Source organism: Oncorhynchus tshawytscha, linkage group LG14 (genome assembly GCF_018296145.1).
Source record: "Oncorhynchus tshawytscha isolate Ot180627B linkage group LG14, Otsh_v2.0, whole genome shotgun sequence".
Lineage (NCBI taxonomy): Eukaryota > Metazoa > Chordata > Actinopteri > Salmoniformes > Salmonidae > Oncorhynchus > Oncorhynchus tshawytscha.
Genome location: NC_056442.1, coordinates 50,550,863 through 50,563,362, shown reverse-complemented (window position 1 = coordinate 50,563,362; position 12,500 = coordinate 50,550,863). Strand labels below are relative to the sequence as shown.

The 12,500-nt window shown below is 48.9% G+C and overlaps 1 protein-coding gene across 2 annotated transcripts in view; it reads right to left on the bottom strand.

Annotated features, from left to right (window-relative positions):
* Positions 1 to 12,500, bottom strand: part of LOC112236748 (arf-GAP with Rho-GAP domain, ANK repeat and PH domain-containing protein 1) — a 96,504-nt gene that overhangs the window by 23,592 nt on the left and 60,412 nt on the right. For both annotated transcript variants that reach the window (XM_042297640.1, XM_042297639.1), the window contains 6 exons: positions 11,986 to 12,198; positions 5,677 to 5,782; positions 5,460 to 5,607; positions 3,102 to 3,191; positions 1,119 to 1,196; positions 882 to 999 (listed from right to left, as the gene is read on the bottom strand). In XM_042297640.1, coding sequence (XP_042153574.1) covers positions 882 to 999; positions 1,119 to 1,196; positions 3,102 to 3,191; positions 5,460 to 5,607; positions 5,677 to 5,782; positions 11,986 to 12,198 — 753 coding nt within the window. The remainder of the gene's footprint in view (positions 1 to 881; positions 1,000 to 1,118; positions 1,197 to 3,101; positions 3,192 to 5,459; positions 5,608 to 5,676; positions 5,783 to 11,985; positions 12,199 to 12,500) is intronic.

The window sequence follows — 12,500 nt, the reverse complement described above, 5'->3', positions numbered from 1 at the left end:
TCTCTCTGTCCACTCACTCCTTTCCTCCTTCTGGCTGACCTCTCATCTCTCTGTCCACTCACTGGTCTCCTCCTCACTGGTCTCCTCCTTCTGGCTGACCTCTCACTGACCTCTCTCTCTGTCCACTCACGGGTCTCCTCCTTCTGACTGACCTCTCATCTCTCTGTCCACTCACCGGTCTCCTCCTTCTGACTGACCTCTCATCTCTCTGTCCACTCACCGGTCTCCTCCTTCTGACTGACCTCTCATCTCTCTGTCCACTCACCGGTCTCCTCCTTCTGACTGACCTCTCATCTCTCTGTCCACTCACCGGTCTCCTCCTTCTGGCTGACCTCTCATCTCTCTCTCCACTCACCCATCTCCTCCTTCTGGCTGACCTCTCATCTCTCTCTCCACTCACCCATCTCCTCCTTCTGGCTGACCTCTCATCTCTCTGTCCACTCACCGGTCTCCTCCTTCTGGCTGACCTCTCATCTCTCTGTCCACTCACCCATTTCCTCCTTCTGGCTGACCTCTCATCTCTCTGTCCACTCACTCCTTTCCTCCTTCTGGCTGACCTCTCATCTCTCTGTCCACTCACCGGTCTCCTCCTTCTGACTATCTCCTCCACTCACTCCATTCCTCCTTCTGGCTGACCTCTCATCTCTCTGTCCACTCCTTCCGGTCTCCTCCTCCTTCCTCTCATCTCTCTGTCCACTCACCGGTCTCCTCCTTCTGACTGACCTCTCATCTCTCTGTCCACTCACCGGTCTCCTCCTTCTGACTGACCTCTCATCTCTCTGTCCACTCACCGGTCTCCTCCTTCTGGCTGACCTCTCATCTCTCTGTCCACTCACCGGTCTCCTCCTTCTGGCTGACCTCTCATCTCTCTGTCCACTCACCGGTCTCCTCCTTCTGGCTGATCTCCCAGCAGCTCCAGTAGTCTTTCTCTCTGACCTGGATCTTCCGCCGGTCCAGAATCTCACAGGTCAGCTCTGCTGCCGTCATAGAACCAGGGATCTGGAGGGGAGAGCAGTGGAGGGAGTGAGATTCAGGACCGCTTCTTACTCTCTTTATTTCCCTATCATGATAAAGGTGAGATCATAAGGGGTTAGGTAAGGTCAGAGGTGAGAGGTCACCTTGACATGCTGCTCTGTCGTCTCCTTCTTCTCCTCCAGGTACACTGTACAGATGAAGTCACCTGCTGACCCCGACGCCTGCACAACGCATACACACACACACACGCACGCACACACGCAAATTTAAGTAGTGTTAAAGCACATTGGGTTACTGCAGAACACTGTATGATATAAGAAGGTAGTGTGACTCACAGAAGCCTTGGTGTTGAGGTGTGTGTGTGAGTACTGTATGACTCACAGTCGCCTTGGTGTTGAGGTGAGTGTGTGAGTACTGTATGACTCACAGAAGCCTTGGTGTTGTGGAGGTGTGTGTGAGTACTGTATGACTCACAGAAGCCTTGGTGTTGAGGTGTGTGTGTGAGAGTACTGTATGACTCACAGAAGCCTTGGTGTTGTGGAGGTGTGTGTGAGTACTGTATGACTCACAGAAGCCTTGGTGTTGTTGAGGTGTGTGTGAGTACTGTATGACACACAAAGCCTTGGTGTTGAGGTGTGTGTGTGAGTACTGTATGACTCACAGAAGCCTTGGTGTTGAGGTGTGTGTGAGTACTGTATGACTCACAGAAGCCTTGGTGTTGAGGTGTGTGTGTGTGAGTACTGTATGACTCACAGAAGCCTTGGTGTTGAGGTGTGTGTGAGTACTGTATGACTCACAGAAGCCTTGGTGTTGAGGTGTGTGTGAGTACTGTATGACTCACAGAAGCCTTGGTGTTGAGGAGGTGTGTGTGAGTACTGTATGACTCACAGAAGCCTTGGTGTTGAGGTGTGTGTGTGTACTGTATGACTCACAGAAGCCTTGGTGTTGTGGAGGTGTGTGTGAGTACTGTATGACTCACAAAGCCTTGGTGTTGAGGTGTGTGTGTGAGTACTGTATGATTCACAGAAGCCTTGGTGTTGAGGTGTGTGTGTGAGTACTGTATGACTCACAAAGCCTTGGTGTTGAGGTGTGTGTGTGAGTACTGTATGACTCACAAAGCCTTGGTGTTGAGGTGTGTGTGTGAGTACTGTATGACTCACAGAAGCCTTGGTGTTGACGTGAGTGTGTGAGTACTGTGTGACTCACAGAAGCCTTGGTGTTGAGGTGTGTGTGTGAGTACTGTGTGACTCACAGAAGCCTTGGTGTTGAGGTGTGTGTGTGAGTACTGTATGACTCACAGAAGCCTTGGTGTTGAGGTGTGTGTGTGAGTACTGTATGACTCACAAAGCCTTGGTGTTGAGGTGTGTGTGTGAGTACTGTATGATTCACAAAGCCTTGGTGTTGAGGTGTGTGTGTGAGTACTGTGTGACTCACAGAAGCCTTGGTGTTGTGGAGGTGTGTGTGAGTACTGTATGACTCACAGAAGCCTTGGTGTTGTGGAGGTGTGTGTGAGTACTGTATGACTCACAGAAGCCTTGGTGTTGAGGTGTGTTGTGAGTACTGTATGACTCACAGAAGCCTTGGTGTTGAGGTGTGTGTGTGAGTACTGTATGACTCACAGAAGCCTTGGTGTTGAGGTGTGTTGTGAGTAGTGTATGACTCACAGAAGCCTTGGTGTTGAGGTGTGTGTGAGTACTGTATGACTCACAGAAGCCTTGGTGTTGAGGTGTGTGTGAGTACTGTATGACTCACAGAAGCCTTGGTGTTGAGCCTTGGTGTTGTGTGTGTGAGTACTGTATGACTCACAGAAGCCTTGGTGTTGAGGTGTGTGTGAGTACTGTATGACTCACAGAAGCCTTGGTGTTGAGGTGTGTGTGAGTACTGTATGACTCACAGAAGCCTTGGTGTTGAGAAGGTGTGTGTGAGTACTGTATGACTCACAGAAGCCTTGGTGTTGAGAAGGTGTGTGTGAGTACTGTTTGACTCACAGAAGCCTTGGTGTTGAGGTGTGTGTGTGAGTACTGTATGACTCACAGAAACCTTGGTGTTGAGGTGTGTGTGTGAGTACTGTATGACTCACAGAAGCCTTGGTGTTGAGGTGTATGTGTGAGTACTGTATGACTCACAGGGACGCTGGAGTTGTGGTTCAACTTCTCTCTGACTTTAATGATGGCCGTGATCTCATCCAGCTGTCTTTTCAGCTGCAGCTCATCCACCTGAACCGCAAAACAACCACACATGGTCAACCACACACAGTCAACCACACACGGTCAACCACACACGGTCAACCACACACGGTCAACCACACACGGTCAACCACCAACGGTCAACCACCCACGGTCAACCACCCATGGTCAACCACCCACAGTCAACCACCCACAGTCAACCACCTACAGTCAACCACCCACGGTCAACCACCCACAGTCAACCACCCACAGTCAACCACACACGGGCAACCACACACGGGCAACCACACACGGTCAACCACACACGGTCAACCACCCACGGTCAACCGCCCACGGTCAACCACATGACAAAACAACATGATCGTATTTTTGGATCCTCTGGAAGGAGAAGAGACACAGTCTGGTATCAATAACCATGACAGCCTTGAGTTGGGGAGGAGCACTTTGGGGTAGAGGTCAGGTCAGATGAAGTGAGGAAGAACAGATATCACTAAGGTTCTGCCTAGCAACAGAGATGCATTGGCTGTTCAGTTGTGGAGGAGGAGACTTAGCGCAGGAGAAAGGGTTAAATATAAGTGCTTGTGTGAAACGTTTTTTTCATCTGAATTACAGCTGTAACGACCCTTTGGGAAGAATTAAACTTGGTTCATCTTCTCTAGTGTCCATGATGTATTTACTCTGAGAAATTAGAACCTGACAGTATATAACGACTCACTCCATGGTTGAAACATCATTGACCAACTCACAGTGTAGTCACCCCCCTACCAAACACTGTAGTCACCCCCCCAAACACTACCAAACACTGTAGTCACCCCCTACCAAACACTGTAGTCACCCCCTACCAAACACTGTAGTCACCCCCTACCAAACACTGTAGTCACCCCCTACCAAACACTGTAGTCACCCCCTACCAAACACTGTAGTCACCCCCTACCAAACACTGTAGTCACCCCTACCAAACACTGTAGTCACCCCCCTAAAAAACACTGTAGTCACCCCCCTACCAAACACCAAAGTCATACCCCTACCAAACACCAGAGGGCAGAAGAGAGCTAGTGCCTAAACTCAAAGATGACAGAGTGCCGTGGGGATTCCACTATGTACAGATCTAGGATCAGCTTCCTCTACCTTAATCTTAACCTTAAACATTAGCAGGGGAAAATGCTAAACTGACCCAAGATCAGCGTCTATGGGCAATAATGCACTAGTACATTTAAATTTAAGTCATTTAGCAGACGCTCTTATCCAGCGCGACTTACAGGAGCAATTAGGGTTAAGTGCCTTGCTCAAGGGCACATCAGCAGATTGTTCAGCTTGTCGGACTCAGGGATTCAAACCAGCACCTTTTCGGTTACTGGCTCAATGCTCTAAACTGCTAGGCTAGCTGCCGCCTCTGAGGTTAGGGGTCAGGGGTTAGAGCTAACAGGATCTCTGATCTCAAAGACGTCCGTGTAGTGCTCTATGAGGTCAGGGGTTAGAGCTAACAGGATCTCTGATCTCAAAGACGTCCGTGTAGTGCTCTATGAGGTCAGGGGTTAGAGCTAACAGGGTCTCTGACCTCAAAGACGTCCGTGTAGTGCTCTATGAGGTCAGGGTCAGGGGTTAGAGCTAACAGGATCTCTGACCTCAAAGACGTCCGTGTAGTGCTCTATGAGGTTAAGGGTCAGGGGTTAGAGCTAACAGCGTCTCTGACCTCAAAGACATCCATGTAGTGCTCTATGTGGTCAGGGGTTAGGGGTTAGAGCTAACAGCATCTCTGACCTCAAAGACGTCCATGTAGTGCTCTATGAGGTTAAGGGTCAGGGGTCAGAGCTAACAGGATCTCTGACCTCAAAGATGTCCGTGTAGTGCTCTATGAGGTTAAGGGTCAGGGGTCAGAGCTAACAGCGTCTCTGACCTCAAAGACGTCCGTGTAGTGCTCTATGAGGTCAGGGGTTAGAGCTAACAGGGTCTCTGACCTCAAAGACGTCTGTGTAGTGCTCTATGAGGTCAGGGGTCAGGGGTTAGAGCTAACAGCGTCTCTGACCTCAAAGACGTCCGTGTAGTGCTCTATGAGGTTAGGGGTCAGGGGTTAGAGCTAACAGTGTCTCTGACCTCAAAGACGTCCGTGTAGTGCTCTATGAGGTTAGGGGTCAGGGGTTAGAGTTTACAGCGTCTCTGACCTCAAAGACGTCCGTGTAGTGCTCTATGAGGTTAGGGGTCAGGGGTTAGAGCTAACAGCGTCTCTGACCTCAAAGACGTCCGTGTAGTGCTCTATGAGGTTAGGGGTCAGGGGTTAGAGTTTACAGGATCTCTGACCTCAAAGACGTCCGTGTAGTGCTCTATGAGTTCCTCTACGACGAGGCCAGCTGTGTAATCCTTCCCGTCGCTCTGGAACAGTGTTGGGCCAAATACTATAGCCAGGTTATGGAGATTCATCTGGTTCAGCTCTGCAAACCGCTGCACACTGTGGACAACACACACACCGTTACACTCTGACCTGAGGGGTGTGTGTGTGTGTTTATATGTGTCTCACCAGTAGAGGTGGTTGACCAGGGCTCGTAGCGTGGCCTTGTTGACTCTGGGCAGCTGGCTTAGCAGCAGCTGGTACTGACAGATCTTTCTGCTCTCCTCTGGGATCACTGACAGACAACACACACACAGCCAAGCATGTTTAATTCAGTTAGGTCACGTTTGGTTCCTAGTGAATACACCCCTGCTATATAGTACCTCACCCCTATTTTAGGGTGAGTGTCGGGAGTTGGGGTTAGAGTGTAGGGTGCTACGGTTAGGGTGTACGGTGTTTGGGTTAGGGTATAAGGGTAGTGGTTAGGATGTAGGGGTAGGAGTTAGGGTGTACGGGGTAGGAGTTAGGGTGTAGGGGTAGTGGTTAGGGTGTAGGGGTAGTGGTTAGGGTGTAGGGGTAGTGGTTAGGGTGTAGGGGTTAGGGTGTAGGGTTAGTGGTTAGGGTGTAGGGGTAGGAGTTAGGGTGTAGGGCTAGTGGTTAGGGTGTAAGGCTAGTGGTTAGGGTGTTGGGGTTAGGGGTAGGGGTTAAGGGTAGGATTAGGGAATTAGGGGTAAGGGTGTAGGGGTTAGGGTGTAGGGGTAGTGGTTAGGGTGTAGGGGTAGGAGTTAGGGTGTAGGGGTAGGAGTTAGGGTGTAGGGCAAGTGGTTAGGGTGTAGAGGTTAGGGTGTAGGTGTAGTGGTTAGGGTGTTGGGGTTAGGGAGTTAGGGGTAAGGGTGTAGGGGTAGGGGTTAGGGTGTTGGGGTTAGGGGTAGGGGTTAAGGTTAGGGTGTAGGGGTTAGGGTGTAGGGGTTAGGGTGTAGGGGTAGTGGTTAGGGTGTTGGGGTAGGGGTTAAGGGTAGGGTTAAGGAGTTAGGGGTAGGGGTTAGGGTGTAGGGGTTAGGGGTTTTGTATACATTTCATTATATTTCAACCTCTTTTTTTCCATTTTCGAATAAAATATACCTTCCTGCAACCCGCCTCACCCAATGTGGTACGGATCTGCAATTCTTTAGACCTTATAACTGGAACCTCCAACAGAGGCTTGCCATCAGCAGCTAGGCAGCTAATTAGCTACTAGCTTTTTAGTCATCGTTAGCCACTGCTAGCGGTCTTTACCTTTTAGCTCGGACTCCAGCCACTTTAGCCCGGATAGCCTGGATAATACCTGCCAGTCTGCACAGCACCATATCAGCCCTGAGCATATCAGACTGCTTTTTTATCCACTACATCACCGGATTGCTGCCGCAAGCTCTGGACCATTACACCGGATCTTCACAGCTAGCTAGTTGCTACCGAGTGGCTATTGTGGCTAACGCCGTTGTCCAGAAGCAAGCACCAGTTAGCCTCGAGCTAGCCTCGAGCTAGGCCCATTTCCCGGCTAGCTAACAAAGTACACCAACTACAATACCTCTCTTCCCAATTACCCTGGACCCTTTGTCGACACGGAGCCCCGCCGATCCATCACAACTGGTCTGCTGACATAATCCAGACGATGTGCTGGTGTTGATCCATCTGCTATCCCCGGCCTGCTAGCTTCCTGAACGCCGTGTCTCCTGCTCGCCTTGCTTAATAATCGACTACCGAACAGCTCCCTGTTTCATCTTTGCTGCTCATTGGACCCTGTGATCACTCAGATACACAGTTGATGCCTGCTGGACTGTACATTAACACAGTACTTCATTTTGTTTATCTGTCGGCCCCAGCCTCGAACTCAGGCCCTGTGTGTAGATACCTGACCCTCTCTGCCCATTCAACGCCATTATACCAGTTGTTATCTCACCCATTGTTGTTGTAGCTCTCCCAATCAACACCTGTGATTGCTTTATGCCTCTCTCTAATGTCAATATGCCTTGTATCCTGTTGCTTGGGGCAGCTCTCATTGTTTTACTTTACTGCGGAGCCCTTAATCCTGCTCAACATGCCTCAAATAGCCCCCTTGTCCCACCCCCACACATGCGGAGACCGCACCTAGCTTAACTGGAACCTCCAGAGATAAAACCTCTCTCATTGTCACTCAATGCCTAGGTTTATCCCCAGTGTACTCGCATCCTACCATACCCTTGTCTGTACACTATGCCCTGAATCTATCCTACCACGCCCAGAAATCTGCTCCTTTTATTCTCTGTTCCCAAAGCACTAGACGACCAGTTCTTATAGCCTTTAGCCGTACCCTTATCTTACTCCTCCTCTGTTCCTCTGGTGATGTAGAGGTTAACCCAGGCCCTGTGTGTCCCCAGGCACTTTCATTTGTTGGCTTCTGCAACTGTAGAAGTCATGGGTTCATGCATGTTAACATCAGAAGCCTCCTCCCTAAGTTTGCTTTATTCACTGCTTTAGCACACTCCGCCAACTGTGATGTCCTAGCCGTGTCTGAATCCTGGCTTAGGAAGGCCACCAAAAATTCTGAAATTTCCATTCCCAATTACAACATTTTCCGTCAAGACAGAACTGCTAAAGGGGGCGGAATTGCAATCTACAGTAGAGATAGCCTGCAGAGTTCTGTCATACTATCCAGGTCTAAGCCTAAACAGCTTCTACTTTTAAAGATCCATCTCCCCAGAAATAAGTCACTGTTGCTGCTTGTTATAGACCCCCCTCAGCTCCCAGCTGTGCCCTGGACTGTGAATGTGAATTGATTGTCCCCCATCTATCGTCAGAGTTTGTACTGTTAGGTGACCTAAATTGGGATATGCTTAACACCCCGTCCATCCTACAATCTAAAGTAGATACCCTCAATCTCACACAAATGATCAAGGAACCTACCAGGTACAACCCCAAATCCGTAAACATGGGCACCCTCATAGATATCATCCTGACCAACTTGCCCTCTAAATACACCTCTGCTGTCTTCAACCAGGATCTCAGTGATCATTGCCTCATTGGCTGCGTCCGTTATGGGTCCGCAGTCAAATGACCACCCCTCATCACTGTCAAGCGCTCCCTAAAACACTTCTGTGAGCAGGCCTTTCTAATCGACCTGGCCTGGGTATCCAGGAAGGATATTGACCACATCCCGTCAGTAGAGGATGCCTGGTTGTTCTTTAAATGTGCTTTCCTCACCATTAAATAAGCATGCCCCTTTCAAAAAATGTAAAACTAAGAACAGATATAGCCCTTGGTTCACTCCAGACTTGACTGCCCTTGACCAGCACACAACAACTTTTCAGGGAAGTCAGGAACCAATACACACAGCCAGGTAGGAAAGCAAAGGCTAGCTTTTTCAAAGATAATTTTTCATCATGCAGCATGAATTCCAAAAAGTTTTGGGACACTGTAAAGAACCTCCTACCAGCTGCTCACTGCACTGAGACTAGGAACCACTGCCACCAGCAATAAATCCATGATAATTGAGAATTTCAATAAGAATTTCTCTACGGCTGGCCATACTTTCCACCTGGCTACCCAAACTCCGGCCAACAGCTCTGCGCCACCCCGCGGCAACTGGCCCAAAATCAGCTGGGGAAGACAATCAGGACCCCCTTTTCCAAACTACCTGCCCTCCAGGACACCTACACCACCCGATGTTACAGGAAGGCCATAAAGATCATCAAGGACAACAACCACCCGAGCCACTGCCTGTTCACCCCGCTGTCATCCAGAAGGCGAGGTCAGTACAGGTGCATCAAAGCTGGGACCGAGAGACTGAAAAACAGCTTCTATCTCAAGGCCATCAGACTGTTAAACAGCCACCACTAACATTGAGTGGCTGCTGCCAACACACTGACTCAACTCCAGCCACTTTAATCATGGGAATTGATGGGAAATGATGTAAAATATATCACTAGCCACTTTAAACAATGCTACCTAATATAATGTTTACATACCCTACATTATTCATCTCATATGTATATGTATATACTGTACTCTATATCATCTACTGCATCTTTATGTAATACATGTATCACTAGCCACTTTAACTATGCCACTTTGTTTACATACTCATCTCATATGTATATACTGCACTCAATACCATCTACTGTATCTTGCCCATGCCGCTCTGTATCATCACTCATTCATATATCCTTATGTACATATTCTTTATCCCCTTTACACTTGTGTCTATAAGGTAGTAGTTTTGGAATTGTTAATTAGATTACTTGTTGGATTATTACTGCATTGTCGGAACTAGAAGCACAAGCATTTCGCTACACTCGCATTAACATCTGCTAACCATGTGTATGTGACAAATAAGATTTGATTTGATTTAAAGTTATCCGCCGCCATTGTTGCAACCCCTATTACTAGTCTGTTTAACCTCTCTTTCATATTGTCTGAGATTTCTAAAGATTGGAAAGCAGCCGCGGTCATCCTTCTCTTCAAAGGGGGAGACACTCTTCACCCAAACTGTAACAGACCTACATCCATCCTACCCTGCCTTTCTAAAGTCTTCGAAAGTCAAGTGAACAAACAGATCACCAAAAAGTTTGAATCCCACCGTACCTTCTCCGCTATGCAATCTGGTTTCTGAGCTGGTCACGGGTGCACCTCAGCCACGCTCAAGATCCTAAATGATATCATAACCGCCATCGATAAAAGACAGTACTGTGCAGCCGTCTTCATCGACCTGCCCAAGGCTTTAAACTCTGTCAATCACCGTATTCTTATCGGCAGATTCAACATCCTTGGTTTCTCTAATGACTGCCTCGCCTGGTTCACTAACTACTTCTCAGATAGAGTTCAGTGTGTCAAATCAGTGGGCCTGTTGTCCGGACCTCTGGCAGTCTCCATGGGGGTGCCACAGGGTTCAATTCTCGGGCCGACTCTTTTCTCTGTATATATATCAATGATGTCGCTCTTGCTGCGGGTGATTATTTAATCCACCTCTACGCAGACGACACCATTTTGTATACATTTGGCCCTTCTTTGGACACTGTGTTAACAAACCTCCAAATGAGCTTCAATGCAATACAACACTCCTTCCATGGCCTCCAACTGCTCTTAAATGCTAGTAAAACTAAATGCATGGTCTTCAACCGATCACTGCCCGCACCCGCCCGCCTGACTAGCATCACTACTCTGGACGGTTCTGACTTAGAATATGTGGACAACTATAAATACCTAGGTGTCTGGCTAGTCTGTAAACTCTCCTTCCAGACTGACATCAAGCATCTCCAATCCAAAGTTAAATCTAGAATTGGCTTCCTATTTCGCAACAAAGCCTCCTTCACTCATGTTGCCAAACATACCCTCGTAAAACTGACTATCCTACCGATCCTTGACTTCGGCGATGTCATTTACAAAATAGCCTCCAACCCTCTACTCGGCAAATTGGATGCAGTATATCACAGTGCCATCCGTTTTGTCACCAAAGCCCCATATACTACCCACCATTGTGACCCGTATGCTCTCGTTGGCTGGACCTCGCTACATATTCGTCGACATAACCCACTGGCTCCAGGTCATCTATAATTCTTTGCTAGGTAAAGCTCCGCCTTATCTCAGCTCACTGGTCACCATAGCAACACCCACCCGTAGCACGCGCTCCAGCAGGTATATCTCACTGATCATCCCCAAAGCCAACACCTCGTTTGGCCGCCTTTCCATCCAGTTCTCTGCTGCCAATGACTGGAATGAATTCACTGAAGTTGGAGACTCATATCTCCCTCACTAACATGTGTTGTTTTTGTCTCACTGCTTTGCTTTATCTTGACCAGGTCGCAGTTGTAAATGAGAACATGTTCTCAACTGGTTACCTGGTTTAATAAAGGGCAAATAAATAATAAATAACTAAAAGGGTGTAGGGGTAGGGGTTAGGGTGTAGGGGTTAGGGTGTAGAGGTAGGGGTTAGGGTGTAGGGGTTAGGGTGTAGAGGTAGGGGTTAGGGTGTAGAGATAGGGGTTAGGGTGTAGGGTGTAGAGGTAGGGGTTAGGGTGTAGGGGTTAGGGTGTAGAGGTAGGGGTTAGGGTGTAGGGTGTAGAGGTAGGGGTTAGGGTGTAGGGGTTAGGGTGTAGGGTGTAGAGGTAGGGGTTAGGGTGTAGGGTTAGGGTGTAGAGGTAGGGGTTAGGGTGTAGGGTTAGGGTGTAGAGGTAGGGGTTAGGGTGTAGGGTTAGGGTGTAGAGGTAGGGGTTAGGGTGTAGGGGTTAGGGTGTAGGGGTAGGGGTTAGGGTGTAGGGGTTAGGGTGTAGAGGTAGGGGTTAGGGTGTAGGGTTAGGGTGTATGGGGTTAGGGTGTAGAGGTAGGGGTGTAGGGGTAGGGGTTAGGGTGTAGGGTAGGTTGTAGAGGTAGGGGTTAGGGTGTAGGGTTAGGTTGTAGAGGTAGGGGTTAGGGTGTAGGGTTAGGATGTAGAGGTAGGGGTTAGGGTGTAGAGGTTAGGGTGTAGAGGTAGGGTGTAGGGCTCACCAGGTGTGCTGAGCCATGCGCTAGCAGCCTGTATGGTGAACAGTCCCTCTCCAGACTCTCTGAAGAAGCGTTTCAGTGTGTTAGACACGTCGTCCACCTGGTGCTCACCCTCCTTCAGACGCACGCTACGGGCATCACGCCGAAACGCCTCGCACAGCGCCGCCACGCGACTGTTCACACCGCTCTTACGGTAGATACCCTCGGACGTCAGACCTAAAACACACACACACAGATTAAAACTCACACACACACATGAATATACACACACTTCATAACACACACCCTTTCACAACCCATTCTCTTACTGACCAACCAAAACAGAAGTCAGAGGTCAGAGCAGCAGCTAATCAGAGCCCAGAAGGGATTAGGAAGAGTTAGCCGATGTAACAGATTAACATTCCAACCACGAAACAGGAGAAACTACCCAGAACCCAACAGGTTCAGCCTGATCCCCAGTAAGACCAGTGAGTCACTAAGTCAATAGGAAAGAAACAACAGGGAGAAACCACAAGCCT